General features: G+C 40.6%; 1 protein-coding gene across 2 annotated transcripts in view; it reads right to left on the bottom strand.

Moving 5' to 3' along the window:
• RORA (RAR related orphan receptor A) overlaps positions 1 to 20,593 on the bottom strand; it is a 729,290-nt gene that overhangs the window by 89,830 nt on the left and 618,867 nt on the right. The window contains exon 1 of one of the 2 annotated variants that reach the window (XM_032175266.2): positions 4,817 to 4,959. The exons of the other annotated variant lie outside the window; for it this stretch is intronic. Within the exon in view, the coding sequence (XP_032031157.1) occupies positions 4,817 to 4,847 (31 nt within the window). The 5' untranslated portion in view covers positions 4,848 to 4,959. Of the gene's footprint in view, positions 1 to 4,816; positions 4,960 to 20,593 lie in introns of those variants that run through there. 2 annotated transcript variants of the gene reach the window in all.

Genomic DNA, 20,593 nt, shown 5'->3' with positions numbered 1-20,593 from the left:
GTAAGAGTGTTTGTAAACCATAAAGCACAAAATAAATATAGATTAGCACCATCTCCCTATTTGTTTATGAAATGCCTAGTAAACTTCAGAAGCAGTAACATTTTAAAAAATGAAATAACTGGAAAACCTAGGGAAGAAACTTGACATTATTGTTTATTGACAATAATAATCCTTGACAGGAGCAAAGATTTTTAAAGTTATCATATTATTTCCTGAAAATATGATGAGGGCTAACAAATTTCATTCCAAAAAGAAAATCCAGAAACAAAAGATTTCAGCTGCTTCTTTGCATTTTGCCCATTGGATGGTATATGCTATTATCCATCTATTTAGACCTCCTATCTCTTGACATAGCACTCTTGACAATTAACAGAAAAATCATGTTCTATCATGTCACACAAAATACTGACGGATAGTAAAAGCTCTGACTACGACTCTCTCGGTTCATGAGTCAAAAGGTTGGGATGGAAGGGAGTTATCTTCAGTAGAATAGCTAGATGGGGGAGACAGAACTTGTAAATCATTCCTCAGAGGGTCTGTATGTGGTCTTTGAGATACTATCAAATGTCAGTTCACACCTGACTTGTCACTGGTGGATGGCTCCGAAAAAACTATTTTTTAAGTAGAGAAACATAAAAATGGTGTAGCTGCTGACTCTGAATGTCTAATTATGGTTTTAAAATTATTAAATATGAAATATATAAAGGCAGCCTTGATTTCTTACTAATAAATGCTGTAAATAGTAAAAATGTATGCAGAAAACATTTCCATGACAGAGTATTCTTAGGAAATTTGTTCCACATAAGGGGTTTTGTTGATCCCTATAATAATTTAAGAGATTTTTAAAACTGAACCCTACATCTACCTCTGCAAATCTATTCATCCATCCGTCCACCCATCCATCCATCTATCCATCCAGTAACTTCTTTTCCCCAGTAAATGGCCATTTATGAATATTATTTTCCTAGGTACCCCAGAGCAAATAACAAAGTGGCTGGGTGCTATTGTAGGTGCTTTGCAATTATCACCTTGCTGATCTCATCCATTTTTATTGTGTTTCACTTGAGTGGGAGGGAAAGATAGGAGGAAAAGGACACTAATGAGAATTATTAATATATTTACAAGTATATCTACTACATATTAAAGAGCTAAGGTTTAGATGACATACTGTATATTTTTAAATGACTATTTCTGTTTAGAAATTACATTATTTCATGACTGGGCAGCACTAAATAAATTATATGGTTCTCAATTCAAATCGTGGGCAAAAGGGTTTACTTGTGCATGATGTTGCATTGTATCTCAAGTAATGTGATTGAAATATATAAAATCAAGAGGCTGCCCATGAAAATCGTGCTTTTAAAATACTCTCTACTTCATGGAGGGTCCAGGCTTCTCCCTCCTCCCATGGATAAATGGATTCAGAAATCCTCTTTGTCTTTAAAAGAAGTGATTCCTTCTTGCCAGATAAGCACTCTGCTCAGTAGTGGCAACCATTTGGGTTTTCTCTTTTCAAGATCCAGCCATCACCTTCTCCCAATCCTTCCCATCACAGGTAACAAAAACGGTACAAAAATCCCAGTGAAGGGATGCCAGGCAATGGGTCCTTACAATGAGATCAGAGATCGAATTCCAATTTCATTTGGTAAAAAGAAAGGCCAAGTTCTTCAAAACTACTGAATCGTATTTATTAGAGTTGGACATACTACCAACACATACAGTATTTTCAAAGTGGTGAGGAGTCTTGCATTTGCACATGAATCAGGTCGGAGGAAGAATCTATGGGCCAGAAATTCCCTTTAAGCCTCCCTGTGCTCTTATAACTCCATTTACATGAACACAGGCTGAGCACTCATATGAAGCAAAGGGGTATATAATCTACTGAAACTGATGAACGTCTTACATTTCCTTTCAGTACTCCGCTGCCGCGTGACATTTGGCCAATGCACTTTTACGATGAGCAGAACAAGTGCTCCCCCGATTATAAATGTTATGGCTGGCTCTCTCCCTTTGCCCAAGAAGCAATCCAAATGGTATTGGAATTTTGTTGTTAATTAAACAAAAGCAAAATTGAAGGATGGGACTAGAGTTGCTCAAATGAAGATTTATTACATTTGAGCATGAAACTAAGCCTAAACTTATTTGACAACTAATGCAGAGGAAGGATTTTCTTCTCTGGTGAGTTCAAAGGGCCTGATTTACTGATGTTTAAAAAACATCAGTAAATCAGCCAACAAAGGGAATCTTTCTTTTATGGTGGCTTGTTCTCTCCTCCCTTGTCCACACGCATCCACATACCAAAAAGCTATATTGTAAATAGTATTTCTGTTTTGCACGAAAAATCTAGTTATACAAACTCTCTTACACATGGAACCAATTTAACTATTAAAACTGAGAGACAATAGGGAAGTATTTAATAAGATTCTAAGCCAGTTTTTCTCTCTTAAATCTGATATGGAAACATTTACAGCATTCCTCACTTTCCCACAAACTATTTTCTTTTTCAGCTTAAGTTTGCACCAAAGCAAGATAATCCCATTAAAATTCAGGATATTATGATATTGGAAGTGAAATATTCTAATTGTCCAGATGGATTCTCTCTCCCTCTTCCTCTACCTCTCTCTCTCTCTCTCTCTCTCTCTCAGGCAGCTGAGTTTATAGAAAAATTGCATTGCCAGTACTTCTGAGGCACTTTTTTCAAAGCACAATACTATGAATCTATTATTTTATGGCAGACAGAGGTCACTCCAAGACAAATGTGTGGGGGTAGCATGTGTGATTCTCATTATTCTATTAGCAAGGGATAGTATGGAACTTCACTTTGTAGAATTACAAAAGCAAAAGCCTATGTACTAGGAAACATCAATTTTAAATCAAAATATTAAAACGTACTTTCCTTATTGTTTGGTAGGTGGTTACTGTTCATTAGGGGAGAAAGCAGTTTAAAATGTCTCAGCCTCTCACCTTTCCTCCAATCAACACAAATTACATTAGACAAAGTGGATAAAGACTGGCATTGACATCTTCCAGATGGCAAAATCTATTTTATAATTTAAAGACAAAAAATGCTTTAACTGCAGAGGGCATTTAAGACGTTTCACACTTACAGGGCTAATGAAATGCAGGAATAGCATAGAAGTTTTTTTGGAGGTGGGGGAGAACAGATTTTTTAACATAAGAAGTCGGTAAGAAATCTTAATAATTTTTCCTCCCAAATAATTTTAAGTGCTTAAGAGCGCGGATCACGGGAGGCTTCCTCTCTTTTACTTACATGAATTGCATATTCTAAAAATGATTAAATCCCATTTCCCTCAAGCCACAGGGGAAAAGAGAAAATTTGCTGTGGGCACATTATATAGAAAGATTTCATCTCACGCAGCTCATCTTAACGTCCAGTACGTTTCGGCCTGTTAATAATTAATAAAAGAGATGCCACCCAATCTCTAGTGAAGAAAGGCAAAGCTCGGTGATCCGAAAGTAAACCCAGCGCAGATACCGAACTGGTGTCCTTCATTCCAGATTGCAACAAAACCCCAAACTAGCAAACGTTTAACGAGCGCTTGGCGCCCGCACGGGTGGGTAGGACCCGCAGGACAGTCTGGGTCTGCACAATTGCTGCGCATTAGGGAAGCCGCGTCCTCCGCAAACAGATGGGGCTCTAAATCCCCAAGCCTGGCGGCCGGGCCTGCGAAGCCGCTCGGGCAGATTATCCACGGCGAGGAACCTGCGGGCGCACAAGCGGGCGGCGTGCTGCGGGCTGAGTTTCTCCAGAGCTGTTTACAACCGTCCCAAGAGCGAGTCTCGGTTTCTCCGGCAGCACGGGCGACTTCCTGCACACCTCCAAACTTTAGCTTTCCAATCAGAAAGTTCCCTGACTTGCCACGGTTTCTCTCCTCCTCACCTGAGAGGACCTAGAGCCAGTCCTCCTTCCAACCAGATCCCCCTCCCCTCCCGCCCCCGGCCCGGCTACGGAGTCTTGCTGAGGGCGGAAGGCCGGGCCGGCAGGATTGGCCGCGACTAACCCGCGCCCGTCGGCCCTCACCACGGTCTAACCTCCGCCCCTGCCCGAGGATCCCGTGGGCTGCCGAGTTCCTCCCCACCTCCATCCACCAGCCAAAGTGTCAAGCGGGGGTGCGCCGCGGCTCCCTGGGCCGCCGAGAGCGTCTTGGCACGCTCGAGGCGCCCGTCTCGCTCCGGCCCGCGCGCTTTCGGAAGTGGCCGCGGCGGGACACGGCGCGGGACACGGCGCGGACCTGCGGCACTTGCCCGGCCGGCGGCTGCTGAGGCGCTCGGGGCCGCAGGGGGAGGGCGCAAGGCCTGGGGCACTGACCAGTCCCCGGGGATGACATCGCGACAACGCGCACGCACGGCCCTGCCCGGCCGCGGCGCCTCCCCGACCTAGGCCGGAGCTGTCCCGGGTGCGGGCCCTGGGGACCGGCCGCGGGCGTCCCCGGCTTCCTCTGAACTCCGCAGACCCTCCCCTTCCTTCCCGAAGCGCGGCGACTCCCAGCAAACTTTGTTTTGGGAGACCCGCCGAGTGCCAAGCGGACCCAGGAGACTGACAGGAGCCGGAGGGGGCAGCAGAGGGGTATCCACCCCCTGCGCCTTTGCCCCCCAATCGGAGGCAGGCCGATCCCGTGGCCGGGCTCAGGTGGCGCCGCGGCGGTGGCCCAGAAGGCCCTGGCGGGGCCCCCGCGCCGAGCCCCGGGCAGTACGTGCGTTCGGGCAGGCGCGCCCACCCCTCCCCCTGCGCGCCCTCCTCCCCGCCCCCCGGAGCCGCCAGCCCACCCGGCCCCGGCGGGGCGCCCGGGCTCACCTTTCATCGCTGCGATCACAAAATACATCATTTAAGCCGCGGTGCGGAGAGCGCAGGGAGAGCGGATGGTCCGACCCCGGAGCCCCCTCTGCCGCCGCCGCGCCGCCGCCGCCGCCCGAGCCACAGCAGCAGCTGCCGCAGCTGCCCGCCCGCCGAGAGCCATCCCGAGCCATAAGAGGCTCCATGTGACCGGCTGACATCACGGCCGCCGCTCTGTTTACACCGCGCCCCTCCGCTTCCTCCCGGGGCGGGAGGCGGGAGGCGGGAGGCAGGCGCGCCCCAGCGCCGCGCCCCGCCCCGCCCCCGCGGGCAGGTGAGCAGCAGCGGCGGCTCTGTTGGCCCACCCCGGCCGGGCCTGCCCTCCCGCGCCCCAGGCCCTCGCCCGGGCGCCCGCCTTCCCCTCGCCTTCGGGATCACCTGTGGCCGCCGGTCGCTTTTCTGCACGGAGCGCCCCGCGGAACACGCCTCTGACCACTTTCTCCCCCCAGTCGGTGGGGCAAGAAGAGCGCAACCCGACGCCACTCTCCCGCTGGCTTCCCGGAGCCCTCGGGGGCGTTACATGCGCCAGCTCGTTGGTTGAAAAGACAGGTTTGGTCTGGGGAGCTACGGTCACCCTCATTTCCTAGAGCGCCCCAGCTCTAATCGGAAGGTACGGCCCCCTTCTGGACCGTGGAGAACGAAGCCACTGGGACCGTCCGGGGAGTGCAGTAAGCTCCTCCGAAGTCTTTCTGGAGAGACTCGGCCTGGGCGGGGGAACTCCGCCCACCCAACCCTTGGCAACCCTTGGATATTGGCAGTTATACCAATAACCAAGGTCCTGGTCTACACCTGTCCCCCCGACCCCCTTCCCCGCGTCCAAGACCACTGATACCTGCAAGGAAAGCCGGAAACTGTATGTGAATCACCTAAATGAACTCCAGTTGCCAGCTGATTTGAGCCGCTAAATTCCCAGGCTCTTCCATCTCTCTCCAGAGAACCCATCTACAAGTAGGAAAAGCTATCGTTTTCATACCCTAAAAATGAAACACTGTGGTATTTCTGACAGAAAATAAAGACCTCTAAAGGTGAACTTTGTACATTTTAACATGCAACTAAGACTTAATTCCCTCTAAACTTTGAAGCTTAATTCTTTTTACTGTCTTTATGGAACTGTAAATCATGACGTTATTATTTTACAGATCAATCTCTTTACGATGAATTTCAGATGCTACATACCCAGAGTCTGCATTGTTTAAAACTTTGGTCAGGGTGTCTGTAGTGCCGAGCGTAACAGAAAAAAATTCTGAAAAGCCAAGTTTGCGTACCTATTGCGGTTCCTTCACGAAATTTCATGCTGCTTGCTTTTCTGCTGGTCTGTTGCCACGCACAACTTAAAATATCAGATGGCTATTAGCTGTTGCATTCATGATGATTAAGCAAGGATAATTCTAGCATATTTTTCTCTCCATGTAAGTGAGTTGCTCTTGCCCCTGAGTTGGGCCACAATTTAAAACACAAGCAAATAATCAGCATTGTAGAAAACAAGGATTCATACATTCCCTCCCCAGCCCCCTTTCAAGGCAAAATTGAGTCTTCCAAACATTTATACAGCGCTCTGATTTAGAAGGTCAATAAAGTTCGTTGTCCTTCAGTCAAACCATGGCTTTATAAAAGTTTGATTTCAGATAAATTCATTCTAATACAGTTTATTTTTCTTAAAGATTTCCCCCCCCCCAAAAAAAAACTACAAGGAAAAGAAATTATAAAAATGTGAACCCAAGACCTACCCATGTTAACTCAGCTGTCCAGCCATAGCGAAGTGGAAAAGAGTTTCAGATGAATCAACCATACCCACTGTAATGTTTACAATTATGAAATTAAGTCGCACCATGTTCCTATGATGCAACTATATCTCCCAATGAGGCAACGCCCCTCAGTTACACTGACACCATCATTCAAATGTGGTTCTTGATTTCCCTTGTGCTAACGACTAATGCCAAGCTATCCTATAAGCAGGTCCCAGGTACAATCTTCTTTCTTTTGTATCGTTAAAGGATGCAAAACCATCGGAGACTGCATCCTCCTAAGTATGTTCTTCCCTCCTCAGTGCAAGTGAACTCAGATATACAACTCGGAGAATTCACAGTGCTACTTTAAAACAGTATCCTGCTTTAGAAAACAATGTTTTCAAAATAACCAAATCTATTAGCTCTAGCGTGTCTGTCAGACATCTGACTCCAAGGTGAATAATCTGACATCACTAGTAATCAGTATTTATTTCCAGATCATTTCAAATGAAATCAGTCATTGGGAACAACATGTAACATGACATCTGCTCCTGCAGTTATAAGTAGAATCATTCATTCTATAGATATGTCCCCAATAGAAATATAATCTTAAGTACTTATCTGAAATATTTACACATTTATTCAACAAAGACATTTCCAGAATAATGTAATACTGACCTTGCCCTTTAGAGATGTATTTCATTCACTTCCTACAACTAATGAGCAACAGAATTTCAGATATGAAGTCCTAACCTTCCAATGTAGCTAGATGCTATTTGTAATACATGCCTCTATTAAATGTCTTCAGCTTTTAACCCAGGTTATATTACTGTTCTTTATATTAACACAAAGCTCTTTGAGAGTAAAAACTAGAGGCTGTTTTTTTTAACCAGTCAAAATGCACATTTTCTATGACACTATAAGGCCCCAACCAAACAAATCAGTCAGGAGTAAAAGGGAACATCTCCCATATTGAAGGGACATCTCCCTTCAATAATACCAAATTGGAGCCATAAATGATATGTTTTAGCACAAACTTTTACCCACTGTATATTAAAATACAATCATGTAAAAGCCGGGCATGGTGGCTCATGCCTGTAATCCCAGCACTTTGAGAGGTCAAGGCGGGTGGATCACTTGAGGTCAGGAGTTCAAGACCCGCCTGGGCAACATGGTGAAACCCCATCTCTACAAAAATACAAAAATTAGCCAGGCGTGGTGGTGCATGCCTGTAATCCCAGCCACTACTCGTGAGGCTGAGGTATGAGAATTGCTTGAACCCAGGAAGTTGAGGTTGCAGTGAGCCGAGATTACACCACTGCACTCCAGCCTGGGTGACAGAACAATAATCTGTCTCAAGGAAAAAAAAATACAATCATGTAGAAATACAATAAAATATTAAAATGCAATAAATATGTAGGACTAATCGTTTGGATTTTATTAAACAAATGATTATGAGTGCCGACTGTGAGGGAGAACACAGTGCTAAGAAACATATTCTTTCTTTTTCTTTTTACCAAGTGTTCTGAAAAAAAAAGTAAAGTAATATTGCTTACATGAAGATAATTAAACAGAATGGGACTTCTTTACCAGGAATAGGAGTTTGTTATGTATTAATTTGCAGCTCAAAGGTTTCTGTTGGCTAATCTCAGAAAAAGAAGGCACACAACATACTTATAAACACATGTAACTCATCTCAGAGTCTCCCAGGATGGTCACAGCCCTACGTGGTGTTCCTGTGTGCTGGGTTCCACACTGAATCTGTCACTTAGCAAGAAAGTAGAGAGACACTTCTAATGCCAGGTTGTTCCCAAAAACACCTAGGGGAAAAGACGGGTGCATTTTTGCAGGAGTCTAGACTGTAGTATCATTAGTAAATTGGTGCCAATCTTCCTATGTTACAGTTTAAATAAATGATACTTGACTTTATGAGAGTATATTTTGTTTTTCACCACACAAGTTCTGATCTCATAATTTGCCACCCCAAATCACAGATATAATGCTATTGGGGAGAATGAAGAACCAGTGGACTGGCAAATTTATCCCGAATCTGCAAGTGGCTCCTAGGACAAAGGTGATTTCAAAGTTTGCGGATGCATGTGAGGCACAGCATTTTGGTTTTGTCTCACCCAGGCCCTGCGTCTCTCTCTCCAGTGTGCGTCTGCTTGCTAATTCAATTAATTTTGTTATAGCTGAACAAGAAAGGGATTAGTGAAAGGTTAATGTGGTCCTAGGCAGCTTGATTCAATGGAATCCTTAGCCACCACTGCACTGTGACCTTTAGGAGTTGAGCCATTCTGGTCGACATAGAGCCAGGGGACCAAGTTTCCTATAAACACAACAGGGTCAGACCCAGAGAATTCTAAAGCAAGGATACTTGGGAAGCTATGGACATGTCACAAACTAACCTAGAAGAGATCACAGCCTTGCTTAAATTTGAGTCCAGAAGGAGCCAGTTTCTCATAAAGGAACACTTACAAATGGAGTAATACTGGTGAGACCCAGAAGCCAACAGCAAGACAAGGAGCTCTGCTATTTATGAGTATAAAGGGGGACGGGACAAGTGGATTAATGTGGTTTATCAGCCTTATTCATGATTTTAAAACAAATATAGATGTAGATTGAAATATGCATGTACGTATACATATGCATAGTCCATGAAATATGGTGAAATAGACTACATTTGGGTGGCAAGAGACACCTACAATTTTACACACTCACACCCACCCACACACACACATATTTCTCATAATCAGCCACACTTACTGAGTAGGTATTATACTGACACTGTGATGGATAATCAAACAAGAATAAGACAGTAGCCCTGATTTTGAGAAGGTCACAAATCAGCTGACCTGTGCTCTGAAAACTGTAGAGTTCCATGAGTCGGTCCAAACGTTCCTAAAGGTGTACCATGTCTGGTTGCCCATTGAAAAGATGTTTGCGCAGCACTCTGCCACTCACTAACAGTTGATAGATGACTGCAAATCATGAGTGTGGCTATTAGTGTAATGGGATGTTGGAGGTGAAAGATTTGACTGAATGGAGACAATGGTGCAGGGCTTCTGGGATTTCTGGAACCATATATTTCATACACCTATTAGGAAATTCAGAGGACTGGCTTATGTTTTGTAATCATCACAATAAGGAAAAGGGTAAAGCTCATAGGCATACAGAGCTGAGCAACCTCCACAGAATAGGTAGGTGGCAGGTGCCTCACTACACACACACCAGTCAAGGCAGGAAGGGAAGAAATGCAAACCAAGGCCAAGAGGGACCTCCATTCCTTTATGTCCCCATGCTGTGTCCTCACCCCATTCCTATACCCGGCAGTGGTACAGGATATATATACACACACACACATGCATATTATATATATATATATATATGCATAAGTGAACACAAGAAATACAAGTGAACTCAGAATCTGGAATCCTGGGTCCAGGATAGTTTCACACTTGTCATTAGCTTTCTACATCACATCGGGCAAGCCATTTTACCTTTCAGGACACCAGGCCCCTCAACTGTAGCCTGATGGAGTAGGAACTGACTGCAGCAGGCCCCTACCACTCGAACATCCTGTGACTGCTTTCAGAATCATTCCCCATCCACTTTTCAGGAACACTTTCTTCCCTTTCTCTGTGCTGTGCCGTGTCTGCTTACTTCTCCAAGAAGCCTTCTTTGTTTGCTTGAACTCCATGGTATGTTGGAATGGGCTTTGGCATTAGATGAAGTTGGGCTCAAAACCAACCTTTATTTTTAAGATTTTATCTTTAAGCAAGATGAATAAACTCTAGAGGTCTGGCCGGACATGGTGGCTCACGCCTGTAATCCCAGCACTTTGGGAGGCCAAGGTGGGCAGATCACCTGAGGTCAGGGGATTGAGACCAGCCTGGCCAACATGGCGAAACCCCATCTCTACTAAAAATACAAAAATTAGCCGGCTGTGGTGGCAGGTGCCTGTAATCTCAGCTACTCAGGAGGCCGAGGTAGAATCACTTGAATCTGGGAGGCGGAGGCTGTAGTGAGCTGAGATCGTGCCACTGCACTCCAGCCTGGGCGACAGAGCAAGACTCTGTCTTAAAAAAGTAAAGAAAATAAAAGATCACAGTTGTGAAAGGACAGAGACGGAAAATGCATTTCTCACTCAAGGAAACTAATAATGAGCATTTATCATAGATAAAATACACAGAAGAAGGGGAGAAAGCCCAAAATGTAGGTTGTAGCTATTTCTTCTGCCTTCCCTCACAGCGCCCAGGACAAAGCTCTGCAAACTATACATTTTCAGAGAATGATTTTTGAAAAAATAATTGGAGGTAGAAGAAGGGAATTGTGCTTCAGAAAATAAATCTCTTTGCAGCTTGCCTATTTCATAGTCTTATTGTAAGGATTAATCGTTGGTTTGATAGTCATAAAGTTAAATTACACTTAATAAAACACATAGAGCAAAAGAGTTCCACATCACAGCACACCAAGGAAGAATAAAACTGGAAATGGATGTTATTTCATCAGAGTGAAAAGCTAAGCAGAGCATTTTAGGATGAACAAGATAAATGGAATGTTATTTGATTTTGTATCTCATCCATTTCAGTTCTGAAAATTATCTGAGACAGTTCTATTAATATAGATGCTTCATATATAGGCCATATTTTATTTTTTAAAGAACTATCTTAAAAATGTATTTTCAAATAATGGAGAAAAGATAACTGGTTACAGATGGTTTTTCCTATTTTTGTCATGCATGATCAAGGACTGCAGAGTAACGTGGGCTTCATTGGGAAATCCAAATCTCGCAGCTAGGAGCGTTCCAGGAGCAAATGCTGGCATTATTTTGCTTTCACAGGGAAAATATGTTCCTGTTCAGTCAAGCAAAGTAATCAATTATTCTGCATTATGAAATACTCATTTTATAACTATTGACATTTCAGACAGTTGTGCCACATGTCAATAGTGGTTTTGATGCTCACATTTAAGCTCCAGCTTATAGGATGGGATTCATCTGGGCTGACAGTGTCCGATCAGAAGTCTATTCTCTGCTCTCAGAAGTCCGTCTATTATTTATGTCCAGTCCTACACTGTGGAAGTCTGTTGTGAGCACTAAAACAAGAATAGATTTGGGTGTTTTTTGTTTTAATAAAAAAGGTTAAAATTTTCTCAATATGTTAGATCCACATTTTAAAAAATCACTCTTCTCTTAAAATCTCTTTCTACATTTTGTAAGATGGAGGTAGATTAAATTAGGCATTCCAGTCAGAAGTTCCAAAATTCCTGTTAGATTTTTAGTATCTAGTGAAGCCTTGTGTCCTCAAAAATAATTTTGTGAAATCAAAATGGCTTTCCAATCATTATATAATACTGTTACTGTTGCTGCTACTACTTCTCCTACTGGTTAACCATTCCCTGGAACTTCCTGTGTGGCAAGCATTGATTTTATGCTCTTTTTAAAAATCATTTCATTTACCAAAAAACATTCTGTACTTTTATTACATTCATTTTACAGATGAGGAAACTGGAGCACAGAGAAATTAAGTGACTTGTCCAGGAGGACAGGGCCAATAACTGGTGGAACCATAAGAAAAAATCCATGTACACTGATTCTAGCATGTGCACTCCTAAACATTATGCTGCAACTCTCAAAAATTGAATTAATTTGTCCTTCAATTCAGCACTACTTAGTATTTCGAAAATAGCAAGCTGACTTCTCCAGAAATCAAGAAGTACTACCCTAATAACATCCAGGCATGTATGCGAGAAATTCTTTTATCACTGGCTTCTATAATTGAGCAAGGTTAGCATGTGTCATTATGAATTATTGCACAATTTAGTAAATTATTTAATTACTACTAATGAGGAAACATACTGTACATGGTTGTAATTATCCTTTGGAAAACAATGTTGCCATTTGTACATTTAAGAAACACTTGCTACATACCAAATTAACTCTTGAGGGAAGTTTATTTTGTATTTTGGAATAATCAAACAACTCTAAATGTTGTTAATGGATGTTAGATAGGATTACAAGGAAACTAAAAAATACACAAATCAAAGCTGACATTCTTAAAAGACTCCAAACCAAAAACATCTGTTAAAAAGGTAAAAAATAATGATTTCATAGTTCATGATATTCTACAGAAAAAGCACAAGATATATTTACTGTTTTTACTTTTCCAAATTGTTTCACTGCTGCTCTTTTCATAGTTTTTGCAACATATATAATATAGCAATTTGTTCACCTACTTTAATCACCCAACAAATGGCTTTGATAGCACAATAATCTTAAGCGGAGCCATTTATTTTCAATGTACTTTGAGTAAACTGTTGTCTACGTTTATTAAGTGACTGCAGTGATACATAGTCTTGTTATTTATAAAAGAACACAGTACATACATAGCCTTGGGATGTTTTGACAACACATCTTAAATAAAATATAGGTAAAATAATTTTCAAAATATAATACAAGTGAGAAAGAATGACTTGTTTGTGTTAGCTACAGTATATATTATTGAGAAACTACTGATATGCATTACTGAATTTGTTGTAAAGCCTTAAGTACGTAATAGTCTTGGAAAGCCAAACTCGCCCATTATTTCAAAGGTTAGGTACATGTTATGTGGTGAAACTGACTTTCATAAACCAGAATGTAATGATGATTTGATTTACAACATCTTTGCTCCTTGAAATATAACAGAGGTAATGTAGCAAAGCCATTATAAACAAGGAAGAATAAGAAAGGGAAATATCAGAGTTCAAGACACTCAAAGAGGGCATATGGTAAGTCTCTCTGCTTCCAAGGACACGAACAGTTAACTGTCTGTTTCTGACAGTTGCCTATCATTAAATAATCATATATGAGCAAGATAAGTGATATTATCATATTTGCTCTGTTGTCTTGTTTGTTATATTATCCCAAGGTCAACTGCCATTAAACTGGGTAATCCAAATCAAACAAAAGTTTTGTCCTCTTATGAATAATGCATATACTGGAATCATATTATGATTTGCAGATTTCAGCACTTGTCAAAAAACCAGTAAGAAACTGTTTTCTGTCACCATGTTAGATTTAGGCAAAACAAAACAAGAGAAAAGGAAACATGCTTTATATGTTCAGAGAGATCACTGCTCAATTCGTAGTATAACATAAATTACTACATAGTGGTTATTTTACACTAACAGTATTTTATCAACTAGAACTACTGTAAAACATAGAGGGTGCTCTCTATTTTAATGGTATTTTCTGATGTCACCGTGTCAAACTAGAAGAATTGCACTTTGATTCGTCTTTCAGATCTCAATTTTTTAATCTTATTAAAATACAACTTACATATTGGAAAACTCACCCTTTTTAGGATACACTTCTTTGAGTTTTGACTAAGGCATTTAATTGTGTAACCACAATTAAATTAAAAGACACAGAACAGTTCTATCCCCTCTCCCCCAATATTCCTCTGTGCCCCTTTATAGCCAACCCTCCACCCCAAATCCTGGCAACCAGAGCTGTTTTCTGTCCCTACAGCTTTGCCTTTGAAGAATATTATTTCATTGGAATAGTATATTATGCAGCCTGTTGACTGGTTTCTTCCACTTAGCATAAAGCATTTGAGATTCATCCCGTGTTGTTGAGTACAATAATTTGCTCTGTTTTATTGTTGAGTAATATTCCATTCCACAGTTTGTTTATTCATTCCTCAATTGAAGGACAGTTGGGTTGTTTCCATTTTATGGCAATCAAAAATAAAGCTGGTATAAATATTCATGGTACAGGTTGTGGTGTGAACCTAAATTTACATTTATATTGGTAAATACCTAGGAATGGGACTGTTAGATCATATGGGATGGATATATACATTTAATTATAAGAAATGCTTGATGGTTTCCAGAGTAGCTGTGCCATTTTGCATTCCTATCAGCAATGTATGAGAGTTCCAGTTGCTCCATATCCTCTCCAGCACATGGTGTTGTTGAATATTTATCCATTCATTGTTGATTTTAGTTCTTCAAAGTAGTTAAGTTCTATAAAGTTCCTAGGAACACTGAATTTTAAAAGACAAAATTATTCATCCTAGAGGAAATACAGGGTTAAGTTTCTGTGAGTCTGTGCTCATAACTTTTTTGTCAACTGATCAATACATAACTTTGTTTTATGTGTGTTTCTGTTTAAAGACATCTTATTTGGTATGTATTGTTGATTCAGTAACATTGCACTGGCAGCCAACAGCAGTATAACTCATGGCTAGAGACAGCTTATGTAACACATTGTATTTTCTCCATTAAGACGTATCACAATCTTCTCGCGCTTGAACACTAGACAGCACTTCAGCAAGCACTGTGATTGGGGATCATTTTAAACAGTGAGACTTACCAACAAAAAGCACAAACAGGGCGGGGCATGGTGGCTCATGCCTGTAATCCCAGCACTTTGGGAGGCTGAGGTGGGTGGATCACCTGAGGTCGGGAGTTTGAGACCAGCCTGGCCAACATGGTGAAACCCCGTCTCTACTGAAAATACAAAAACAATTAGCCGGGCATGGCGGTGCGTGCCTATAATCTACTCAGGAGGCTGAGGCAGGAGAATCGCTTGACCCTGGGAGGCGTAGGTTGGAGAGAGCCAAGATCGCACCACTGCACTCCAGCCTGGGTGACAGAGCGAGACTGTCTCAAAAACAAAAACAAAACAAAACAAAAACAAAACAAAACAAAAAAGCACGAACATTAAAAAAATATGGCATTGAATAGACTTTAAAAAGGACACCTGTTTATAATATGACAGCTGAAACAAGAGGGCAGAACATCACCTCAATGGACCTCAGTGGGGAACCTGTTCTAGGACGCTGTGTGCACATACTTGTCTGCCAATGACCGCATACCCAGTGTTGATTTTGGGGTTATAAATAAATTTTAGTGAGTACGCAAATTTGTAAACACAAAATCCTCCAGTAATGCAAATGGACTGACCTTGTTTATCTGCTTATTTTTGCCATTCTATGGTCTAAGTTTAAATGTCACTGCCCTATAGAGATCTTGTTCTTCTCTTTTTGTAAACCTGATTCGTCACCCTCTTTTCAAATCATTTATTATCTTTTCTGCCTTCTTTAGACTCTACACACTAGAGTCAGGAAACATACCTGTCTTATTCACCATTGTATTCCTTATATCATTAAGGCTTACCATAGTGCCTGGCATACATAGATGTTGAGTAAATATTTGTTGAATCAGTGAATACTTCTTTGAAAGTAGCATGTATGGAAGAAAAAGCACTGGAATTGGAGTTGGAAAATCTGGTTTTCCATTCTAGTTCCAACAGTGGCTTTGTGATTGGTGACAAGTTACCCATATTCTTTGAGCTTCAATTTCCTCACCTGTACAACTGAAAAACTAACACCTATCTTTAGAGATGTTTTTAAGATCTTAAAAGTCAGGCAATAAACATGAAAACCATTAGTATCTGGCACACTGTTGATACCCAGTAATCACTGGATTGGAGTGGTTTATGACCTACCACTAGACATTTATAACTGTATGAGCAATATAAAATATACTAACAAACAGTGTGAACAGTAAGTTTATTTGGACATACAGATAGTGCTAACTCTCCATGTATTTGGCATTATATACTCAGAGCACCCAAATAATTAAGAGAATTTTTCACTTTGGAAGTGGATCTTCTGTTATTCTGTCAACCTAGCTATGCTCTTCAGACTCAAAGGTTCTACACATGATATACTATGTACATGTCACCATAAAAACTGATAATTTGTCTATTCCATTTCAAAAAAAATTCCTGAATGTTTAAAAGCAATTCTTCAGTAATGTAGTTAGAGCTTGTACTCTCTGGAAACAAGATTTTTTTTTTCTTTCAAACACTCCTAGACAAACAAGGACATTTAGTTAAGAAGCTTATTATGATTCTGTCTGAAATGCTTTCTTACAAAAACCTATTGTATCTCTTAAGATTTCAAGGCAATAAAAACCAATAATTTTAATAAAATTATGTCAATCTTCCCGCATATAACTAAGGCTAACAACATAATCTAAATGTTAAAATATAGTGGAAAAGAAACTACATAAACAATGCATAAGGTTACTTCACTCGAAATTTATACAAATGATTTTCTTACAAAATTACGATGATCAGATATGATTAATGATATAAGATTATTGGTCTTTAATAGAGGCAAAACATGATGACTCACTGACAAAGCAAGCTAATAGCACGGAGGGAGAGAAGGTAAGTTTGTATACGTGATTACAAAGCAAAACAGATAAGTAAAACCACAGAATCAATAATGATTATATTATATGGAAACTTTCATTGTTTCCTAACTTACATTTATATTAACTTTTCTGGAGATGACATTTTTTAAACATATAAATCGTCATTAGGAACCTGACAACAGTTCTAAATCAAACCTAGGGTTTAAAACATCATTTGCCGACAGGCATCCTCCAAGTGTTTTCCGCAGAGGCACATCACTTCTGATTATTCCCAGGCTATTTTAAATGATCTTGGACAGGGCTACTGAATGACTTGTCAGCGAACAGGAAAACATTATGACACCACTTCTCCAGATTTCTTCCCAGAACATGAAATATTTGGGATCGTTCTAATTGAATCAAGGCTAGCTTGAAAAAACAAGTTAAGCTTCGCTTTAAAGCTTTCAGTTTTAACTGGAGGAATGCTTCTAACATATGGCAGCTGGGCTCTGACTCACAGCAACCTTCAAATTCTGGCCAAAATGTCTGTTTCCTGAGATTGTGTCTGATATGCCTGTGCATCCCTGGTGGGGCCCAGCAAGCATTCAGTAAATGCTATTGTTGGAACGAATGAATGAATTAAAGGGCTCCTAATTATGAGCTACAAATTCTTCCAGCAACAAAATAATCCCATAGGAAAGCTGCAATGTACTTGGAATTGATATCTATGAAGAGTTCTATTTTCAGCTCCTTTATAAATTATTTTTATCATTTATGCTCAACTTGGTCTTTCTTGTTTTTTTTTTTTTTTTTAAACCAAGATGTGAAAAGCACAGAAGCATTTTCTAGAACATGAAAGACCAGTATACTTTGTAGAAAGTTTCATTTGTATGTAGCTTGTGTGTGGTAATTATTTTTAAATCTCAGTTAATCATCATATATTTTCTTGGAGCAGACTTTGGGTGAGGCACTACGTGAAATGTTTGAAAAAGATAGTTAAAAGGAAAAAGTCCTATTCTTGACTATGCACCAAAAATTGTAACTAACACTAGTAGAAGGTATGCAGTTTCCAGTAAGGCAAGTGGTTATCTAAAGAAATACTAAATCAGAACTGCTATCAGAGGAGTATAAACAATTGCTATAATACTTTTCGATCAGACATCTCTCACATGAAAGCCTCGTGAAATGGAAGATAGAAGCCGAAAAAACAGAAAAGAAAAAAGAAAAGAATGAAACAAAGATCAGCAAAGATACCACTAAAACTCCAAGAACCAAAGTTTGTATATGTGCTTTAAAAAGCATCCCTTTGATATTTACTCCGAGGCTCTTTTCTCTTATGTCAGACATAATTCTGACAACCTTGATATCTGAACTTCCAGTATACAGGAGATATTTTAGAAGCACAACAGAGACTTGTGCTCATAGGCACAAAGAGAAACAATAAATATTGAAGGAAGAGATTTAAAAAATGATAAAAAGTTAGACATAAGAACTCAAAAAGTACGGCAGCATGGAGCCATTTAGCATAGGGGCAAAGAGCCAACCACACCTGCCGAGTTTCTGAGCGCATCCTGTATTACAGCATACTGTACACACCATAATAATTAATGGTTATAATGACTTTGACTCACTAAGGACGTATTAACCCACGAACTCTAAGAAGATAGGGACTTACATAATATATTTTGAAAGCTCCCCTTCCCCCTATAAAGTGATTTAGTTTAGGCACTTATAGAAACATGCTGCAGAAAATTAATTTTTTATGATGTAGCTCATTTTCTGATAATGCCTTGAATGTGATGTGGTATACATACCTAAAATAATAACCCTAACTATTTAAGACCTTACACACTCAAGGACTTAGGTGTTCCTGTTTCAGTAAGCTATGTTCTGAAGCATACTGGAAAAATAAAGCGTGCTCCATAGGAAGCTACCTGCATTATACACAGGTATTTTATTTAATTCTAATATTAGTCAAATATCAATAAAGTAAAAACTCTTTAAACACAACCCTTTCCCCCTATTTAAAGCTAGAATGTTTTTGTAAATATTTACTGGAGTGATGAGTGTTCAGGGCTCAAGTTTAAATATATATCATTCTGTGAACGTATTTGTTGCAATTGCTATTTATAGAATAATGTTTAACCTGCCAGAATTCTGGAGAAAGAAAGATTAGCAGTTAAAGCAAGGTCGATGGGAAAAAAAGAAGAAAGCCACAGACACAACTTGGCGTTGTTTCCGTTCAGTGCAGGTGAAGTGACAGGTTTTTAAAGGTACGCTTTATCCATGCACACACATGATACCGATACCTTTTTCTTGGCTGCAACAATTCTTTTTCAGAACTGCTAGCTTGTTTCCAAGGCAGCTGCAAAACATCCGTGAAAACTAGTTAATTTGTTAGAGGCATGGAAACTGCTGCCTCTCCACCTGCCAGGCTAGATCCACATCGTACAGACTCTACAATGGCAGGAGCTGAGGGTCCTGAGATAAATTTTCTCGGCTCCTGCATAGACGGAGGAAAGGGAAGTTATTGCTGAGAATGTCCTAGACATGGATGCGGAGCTCAGATGCTTTTGGGTGTTCTGTCTCTTTCACTCCACATATTGTCCTGGATGCAGAATAATACTTTTTGTATTAAAGTCACCATGGCCACCTCCAAATTGCTTTTACATTTTATTGTTATTATCATTATGTTGTTGTTAATGAGAATGCAGCTGAAAGGCTAAGTTTGACACTTAAAAACGGCCAAAAATCCAGCGGGCAGGAATCATCCCCACTCACAAATGGGGTAAGTGAAGCTCAGAGAGGCCTCTGGCTCAGCAGATCACACCGCTGATGGTAGAGCTGGGACCTGAACGGGGGTTTCTGACTCCCACTCTAGTGCTCACTACATGTTGCAAGATGCTAAGTATTGAAAACTGATTTCCTGTTCCTGAAGAGTTTATATTTTGAGAAACACAGGTTGGCAAGTGTAACGAAAGTTTTCCATGGTAGGAATTTGAAAAGGAAACAGGCGGCTGTTTTTTATTTCTTCTTCAGAAGATTTTTTGTCACCACGTCTATCTTTCTTTCTGTTCATACATTTTTATATTATCTAATCATTCCTGCCACAGGAGGTAATTTACACGGCTCTTCAACAACATGCCACCAATAAATCACCAAACATATTTTAATAAATCAGCTCTCATAACAATCTACAGTAAACCAGATCATATGATGTTGAGCATATACCAAGCCTGGTCATCTGATGGGGGTTTTACAGTCTCGGGTCCTTTCTGTGTGACTGAGAAACACACGTAGTTTATGAAGGGCCCCCGGTGTCTATCATGACATTGGCCTTAGAAGTTAAGAATATACTTGCAGTTATGTCTCTTCATTTTCACGGCCGTGTATTTCATTAATTTCATTAAGCCTTCCTCGTACATTTTAATATTTCATCCATGCACATGGTGGGGAGGTCTAGGCAGGATTCATATTTGCTTACCAATAGCAGAAAGGAAGGGTTCCCATGATTAAGTCTAACGCTGACCTCCTTCCACATTTAAGGGATTATCATTTGGCATCTCTGCTCCCCAGACCTTTGCTCTTAACACCATTTGCTTGGTATGAAATAGTGAATTAATTTAGGAAAGAAGCATGATTAGGTACTAGGGCTTTTGAATTAAAACATGAAATACTTAATTAGGCAAAATAACATGGAACATTAATGGCAGGGATTTTAGAGGAAACAAAAATGTGGCAGCCTTAGGGTTAAATGACTTTTAAAAGTCTCAGGTATAGAGAATGACAGACCCAGGAATAAAATCCTCAACATCTCATA

Source organism: Hylobates moloch, unplaced genomic scaffold, assembly GCF_009828535.3.
Source record: "Hylobates moloch isolate HMO894 unplaced genomic scaffold, HMol_V3 SCAFFOLD_14, whole genome shotgun sequence".
Lineage (NCBI taxonomy): Eukaryota > Metazoa > Chordata > Mammalia > Primates > Hylobatidae > Hylobates > Hylobates moloch.
Note: the sequence above shows the minus strand (reverse complement) of the source record. Positions and strands in the feature narration are given on the sequence as shown.